At 57.3% G+C, this 6,647-nt stretch overlaps 1 protein-coding gene across 1 annotated transcript; it reads right to left on the bottom strand.

Annotated features, from left to right (window-relative positions):
* Positions 1-767: 767 nt before the first annotated feature.
* RABAC1 (Rab acceptor 1) lies at positions 768-3,417 on the bottom strand. Its single transcript, XM_045986864.1, has 5 exons — positions 3,257-3,417; positions 2,754-2,966; positions 2,382-2,479; positions 1,139-1,240; positions 768-1,055 (listed from the first exon to the last, which is right to left on the bottom strand). Exons 1-5 carry the CDS (start codon positions 3,310-3,312, stop codon positions 967-969), a joined length of 558 nt encoding a protein of 185 aa, XP_045842820.1. The 5' UTR covers positions 3,313-3,417; the 3' UTR covers positions 768-966.
* Positions 3,418-6,647: the final 3,230 nt, after the last annotated feature.

The raw sequence follows: 6,647 nt of genomic DNA, 5'->3' as shown, positions 1-6,647 counted from the left end.
CTGGAACATGGATTCCAGGAGGCGGCTCCCCGGTGTCCTCGATACAAATGACTCACAGTGTCTACACTTGTTCGAGCAGATGATACTGTTTATGCTGAACACCTGCCTTCCTTTCTGGGAGTGTGGAATTTCCCTAAGTGCCAGACAGAGGGTGCTTATGGGGCCACTTCTCTGCAGAGGCCGGGCACCGAGTCTCTCCTGAGCCTCCCTGGCAGCCGCCCTCGCCGCTGCAGGAACGGAGCACAGGGTGTGGGAGGTCCCTAGGGGGACGCTGGGAAGCTTGCGCCTGGCTTTCTCTCGACTGCCCCATGGGCCTTTCCCCTTCCCTCGTTTTGCTTTGTAGCCTTTCATGATCATGAATTACAGCTATAGGTCCAACTGTCTATCTAATCCTTCTAGCCATTCACTGAACATGGGGGGCAGTCTGGGGCACCCCTGGCTCACTCTCCCCCCCAGCACTTACCACCATTCGCCATCCTATTTTATATTTTTAAAAGTGTTTACTTGTTTATTTATTTAAAGTAGGCTCCATGGCCAGTGTGGAGCCCACCTGGGGGCTTGAACTCACAACCCTGAGATCAAGACCAGAGCTGAGATCAAGAGTTGGGCCCTTAACCGACGGAGCCATGCAGAAGCCCCATCCTCCCCTTTTTAGTCATTCATCTTGCTTATTGAACCCTCCCTGTCCAGAGGACCCCTCCATCTGGGTCTCTGCAGTCCCCCACACCCCTGCACAGGCCGACAGAAGACCCTAGGAGAGTATCTGCTGAATGACAGCTGTAACAGTTTTATTTCCACAGCTGGAATCCCCCCCCCATTCCCCCCCCCCACCCCCGTGGGCTTGGGATGGCAAGGAGGCCTTTGACCAGGAGCACGGGGCGATGCGGGGCGATGCGGGGCAGGGGCAGTGCAGGGCGGGGGCAAGTGGGGCCAAGGCAGCGGGCTCGGGAGGCTGGCGGGTCCCCCTCACACAGGCTCCATCTGCAGCTCTTCCCCGTCCACAGCCTCGGTCTGGTGGAAGGCGGCGTGGGAGCCGATCACCACGAGGGTGGCTCCTGCAGGGAAACAGGCAGTTCAGGGCGTCGCTCCCTCACCTGCTCCCCACCGCCCGCCTGGGCGACCCAGAGCCTGTACTCACCCAAGACCCAGAAGACAGCAGAACCTGCGCCGGCCAGCCAGAAGAAGGGGAAGGAGACGCCCCCGGCCAGAGCATACTGATGGGCTGGGGTTACCTCTCGGCCTGGGGGGGCAGATGGCATTGGGGCTGCTGTTCTAACACTCATGCCTTCTCCCCAAGGAACCCCCGATACCCCACCAGCAGTCTGGTGTCACAAGCTCCGGGAGCCTCCTCATGCCAAGGCCCCCCAGCTTGGGTCTCACGCGTTTCTCTGATGTTCCCACTGCCCACCCGAACAGAGCACCTTCTTTACCACAACCCCCCACCCCAACCATGCTCACTGCCCTTCACCCCCACTTCTGCTAGGAAGCTCCCCGCCTCCCACTCCCCTGGACTACGGTTCTCCTGCTCCCATCCCCACTCACATACACCAGGAGTCTCAAATGGGTCACTCAAAGGCCAAGTCTGATCTGTGGATGTGTTTTTTGAGTCTGCACAATATTCCCCAAGAATCTGATTTGGGGCTGTTGGACTGAGCGATTTCACATAAGAATATAGAGTTCTGGCTTCTTGGGGCAGACTGGAGGATAGGGTCTGCATGCTCCAGGCGCTCCCTCCATGCCCTGTGCCTGCCTGACATGCCCTCAGGTGCCAGCCCACCTGTGTCACGGACAGAACAGACAAGCCTCTGAAGGACCCTGACTTGGGTCTTCCTGTTTGACCCCAGCTCTCCCATATCGCCACTCTGAACCTTGAGCTTCCCCTGGGTGGAGACGCAGGCCCCTCTTTCTTCCCAATGGTACCAAGGGCCAATCTGGGACCGCAGGAGCCACAAACTTCAGCTTCCCTCTTGGAACAGTCCCAAGATCTTTCTGGCCCCGCCCCAGGCAGCGGGAAAGGACAGGGGCCCAGATCTAGGCCAGCGTAAGGTCGCCACCTGGTGTCCAATGTGGGTACCTGCAACTGATGCTTTCCGCAGAGAGACGAGGGAGGATGGATGGATGCGAGGAAAAGGAGGTTTAAAGGACAGGAGCCAGGTGAAGAGTTGGTTCAAGGGTATCTCTAGCTTTGAGAATACCAACGAGGGGGGGGGGGGGGCTCTGAGACTGGGTGTGAGCACCTGGTGTGTCTGAGATTTTAATGGATGGAATTAGGAACCAGTGTAAATCTATGCTTGGGCAGACTGGGGTCGGGGGTCTAAGGCTTGTGTTCCAAGACCAGGATTTGAAGGATCAGGGAACCGTCTGGACAGGGGTTTTCTCACCAAAAAGCACAAACTTGGACTGCAACGTGCGCAGATAGAGGATGTAGCAGGCGCCAAAGAAAACTGCCAGAGCCACCAGCAGCATGGGGGACGTCACCCTGGAGAAGAGTAGGGAGGCATTGGTCAGGCGGCTGACCACCTACACCGGAGGATAGCAGGCTAAGTCCTTGAGGCCAGGCAAGACCGGGTCGCATCCGGTCACACTGTGTCCCGGCCAGGCTGATGGGGCAGTACGAGCCGGGCCCTTGGGTGAAAAGGTCTGGCCGAGCTGTGCCGTGGGGGCGGGGCCGACCAGCGCGGGCTGGGCTCTCCCGTAGGGGCGCGGCCCGGCCCTGCCAGAGGGGTTCAGTGCGGAGCGGGCGAGGCACTCACACACAGTAGAGGATGAGGCCCAGGAACACGAACACGTAGTTGCTCTGGTAGTACTCCACGTTGCGAACGAGGCGCTGGCACAGCTCGCCCAGGTTGCGGGGCCGCGAGAAGCGCCGCTGGTCCACGAAGGAGCCCCAGGGCCGGATGGTGGCGCGGCGCCTCTCCAGCCACTCACGGCCCGCGGCAGACGGGATCAGTTTCGGCAGCAGGGTCCTGCTGGGCAGCCCCGGGTCAGCCGTAGATCCCCCAACTCCCCACCCCCGAGCAAGAAGGGGGCCGTGAGGGCTGGACTCTGGGGCCCTGAGGAGGAAGGGTCCAAGCCTCCTGAATGCCGGAGGAGTAGGGGGCGGAGGGTCCAGACTCCAGAGTCCTTGAATTGGAGCCCAGGAGCCCAGACTCTAGTGTCTGAGGCCCGGATTCCCGGGACCCGAAGGAGGAGGGGGAGGAGGGCCAGGGCTCCCGGGTTTCGGTCGGGGTGGGGGGGCTAGAGCCGGCTTGCTCACGTGGCGCTCAGCCCTTCCGGCTCGGAATCCTTCTGCTGGTCCTTCTCGGTCGCCATGTCTGCGTCCTGAGGGGTAAAACCGCTACAACGAGTACGGGGCCCCGCAGACCCCCGCGGCCCCGCCCGAGCCCGGCCCCACCCAGCGGAGCCGACGTGGCGACGCCGTTCTGGAGCCACTGGGGGCGCTGGATCTGCCGCCGAGCACTGTGGGAGTTGTAGTCCTCATGGTGTTACGGAGGGTCCGGCTCGCGAAACACCTTGGGAGGCGCTGTCGCGTAAAGTAACGCTAAGCCCCTCTGGGTATTGTGGGAATTGTAGTTTCAGAAGCGGGGCGGGTGGTGCACAGGAGTCGGGGTGTCCTGGGAGATCTAAAGGCAGAAGCAGTCGTCCTGTACTCCCTCCCCTGCAGGGTACAGTGGGGCTCGTGGGGAACTGTCGTCCTGACTCGGGTGCATAAAAAACACCGGGGTGGGGCCTATTAATCTGCATTCCTAACAAGTTCCTAGGTAATGCTGATGCTACTGGTCCACGGACCCCGTTTTGAATGGCGAGACTGTAGATAATTTGTGGAAATCTATTCCTTTCTGGAGGCAGAGGCTAATGACAGAGCCATGGTTGCTGGAGGGGTATCTGAGGTGGAAAGCAAAGCTCCCCTCTATACCCAGAGATGGAGGGATTAGGACTAGGGACCTTGGGATACCCCCTGCCCCTCAGATAGGAAGAGGGGAGTTGGGAAAGGGCTGAGAATTTATTTATTTATTGGCTGGTGTGGGTGGGGGTGAGTGGGAGGGCAGAGGAGAGGGAGAGAATTTCAAGCAGTCTCCACAGCCTATGTGGAGCCCAGTGTGGGGCTCCATCTCAGGACCCCAAGATCCTGACCTAAGCCAAAATCAAGAGTCAGGCACTCAACTGACTGGGCCACTCAGGTGCCCCCAGGGTTGAGAATTTTTGAAAGAGGGACTTGTTATGACTGAAAGAGCTGGGATTCTGGAGTCAGAGATGAAAACCTAGGCTGTGATGATCTCCCTGAACCTCAGTGTCATCATCATCAGGACCGTGGAAACCCTGATAGTACCCCACTCGCGGGTTATGGTGATTCAGTTACATGATCCATGTATAGTGCTCAGAGGAGTCTTGATACCTGATGATCTTCAATAAATGGTAGTTGATGTTATTGCCATTACATCATCATGAATGCTTTGATTATATCTAGAGTTACACCTTCTAAAAAAAATTAAGTAATCTGCATACCCAATGTGGGGCTCGGACTCACAACCCCAAGATCGAGTCCCATGTTCTGCCAACTGAGCCAGTCAGGTGCCCCTCGCCTTCCTAAATTTAACAGTAACGTTAGGAACTGCTGGCCCCTTGGATGTCCCAAGGCGTGGCTGGTGTCTGAGCCATGGGCCTTTCTTTTCCCTGGTTCCCACAGCCATGGCTCCCTCTTGGTTCTTGCCCCTGCCCCTGAGTGAGTTGTGGGTAAATGGCCAGAATTCTAACGGGGTGCACCAGAAGAGCCTCAAGAAATGGGTGTATGGAAGTATCAGGAAGCCTGGGCTCCCTTACCTGGACTGTAGTTTCAGGGCTGGGTGGGATGGTTGAATACCCCCGTGGAATATCCAGGGGACTCTTAACCCCAGCTGTCTTCTGAGACCCATCTCCCTTCTGGTTTGAGCTATGAGGCCTGCTGGTGGGCATTCCCATGAGGTGGGGGAGGCAGCCCCTGCCAAAGGGGCTGGTAGAGCAGTAGGCAGGGAGGCCCCCGTGTGGGGAGGTCCCAAGCCGAAGCTGAATGAGCCAGAGTTTGAAGATCAGATTGGCTCAATCCTGTTTATTTCCCCTTTGTCACCCCCAGGCCTTTAGTGAAATCTTGTTCAGCCTTCCCACTTGGGTCTAGCTAGTTTCTGGAAATCAAAGGAGGACTGTGAGTGCACAATTAGCCTAGAGCATTAGTGGGGTAGCAGCACCTGAGTTCAAAGCGAGGGGGGCAGCAGAGGTGAGAAGAACCCCCAAGAGGGAGCTGAATCTTGGGAACGGAGAGTGGGAGGCTTCCTCCCGCAGCCAACCTTGGGGAATTTGGGTTTGCTTTTGTTAGGAGAGCCGGTTGGATTTCTTTATAGGAGGTGCTGAGCAGTATGGGCTTTGGATAGTGGTGTCTAGAGCAAGGATATTATGGGGAGTGGCCCTCTGGGTGGGGTGTGGGGAGCTCTGAATCAGGGGATCTCAGGAGATGGGGCCTCAGCACAGGGGCAATGTGGGAGAGGAGCCCCTCAAAACTGGGATTGTGGGAGAGATGGGAGGGTCCTTGAGGCAGGGAGATGGTGGGAGATGGCAGGGAGAGGGGGACTGAGGCAGGTGGGTCCTGAATTAGGGGGGTGGTGGGAGATAAGGGGGCCCCTGAAAAGTCTGTGGGCGACGGGCTCTGGCCCTGTGCTCCCTCCAGTCTGAGGCCTCCCTCCTGCCTCTTGGATTCCTGGAGGAAGTGGAGCTGGGAACATAGGAGGACCTCGGCACAGACAATCAGAAACCTGGCTTGTGTCCCTGCTACGTGACTTCAGAGAAGTCCCTGCCCTCTCTGAACCTCGGCTGTCTATGGGAGTACAGGTTGCCCCCACTATCCCAAACGGAGTGTTCCTAGGAAACCTTCCATAAGCCAAAATGGGGTAAAGCAAAGAATATCCCCACTTTCCAGAAGTTCATGCCACTTCGCTTTGATAAAAGACCCACATTAGCACCCGTTTTCACTAAATGAAAGAAATCCAAAGAGGATTTTCATCTTTCTGAAAAAGGCCATAAGGCCATCGGGCACTAATGTAGGTCAATGTAACTGTCGGGTACGGTGGGCGTGTGCATCTACTCACACTCACGTCTCTGGGGTCGGTCAGAAGGAGCCAAGGGCTGCTGCGGCCCAGCCAGGAGGGCTGGAAGTCAAGGGACGAACAACAGCCGGTGGGAATGCGGGTGACCCGGAAGCTCTGGGAAGGGTGTGGCCGGCTTCCATTAAAGCGGAACACAGCCTGTGCCACCCGCAGCCCTCCCTCTCCTAAGCATGAGCCCAACAGAGACGCATACACGTGTCGTCGGAGGACACTGTTAGAAAGGTCCTAAAGCAACCGATATGTGGGACATTGTGGTTGACTCTCACAGGGGTGCTGAGGACAAGAAGCCAGACACACGCGACCGCGTGCTTGTAAGATTTCATTTACTCGAAGTCCCAAAACAGGTGCAATTAAGGGATGACGGCAGAAATCAGAGCAGCCTCTGGTGGGGGAGGGGCGCTGGCGAGAAAGGGGCACGAAGGAACTTTCTGGGTGGGTAGAAATGTTCTGTACCTTGATCTGGGTGGTGGTTATGCACTGTAGTTTTTTTTTCTTTTTTTCTTTTTTTTTTAA

Source organism: Meles meles, chromosome 19, assembly GCF_922984935.1.
Source record: "Meles meles chromosome 19, mMelMel3.1 paternal haplotype, whole genome shotgun sequence".
Lineage (NCBI taxonomy): Eukaryota > Metazoa > Chordata > Mammalia > Carnivora > Mustelidae > Meles > Meles meles.
This window is presented reverse-complemented; position numbering and strand designations above follow the sequence as displayed.

What these genes read in the sequence shown, in the direction of transcription:
- RABAC1 (XM_045986864.1), bottom strand. Translation starts at nt 3,312, where the DNA reads ATGGCGACCGAGAAGGACCAGCAGAAGGATTCCGAGCCGGAAGGGCTG. An exon ending in CCGGAAGGGCTGAGCGCCAC is followed by an intron (nt 2,967 to 3,256) that starts GTGAGCAAGCCG and finishes GCTGCCCAGCAG; the next exon opens with GACCCTGCTGCCGAAACTGA. An exon ending in TGCTGTCTTCTGGGTCTTGG is followed by an intron (nt 1,056 to 1,138) that starts GTGAGTACAGGC and finishes GTTTCCCTGCAG; the next exon opens with GAGCCACCCTCGTGGTGATC.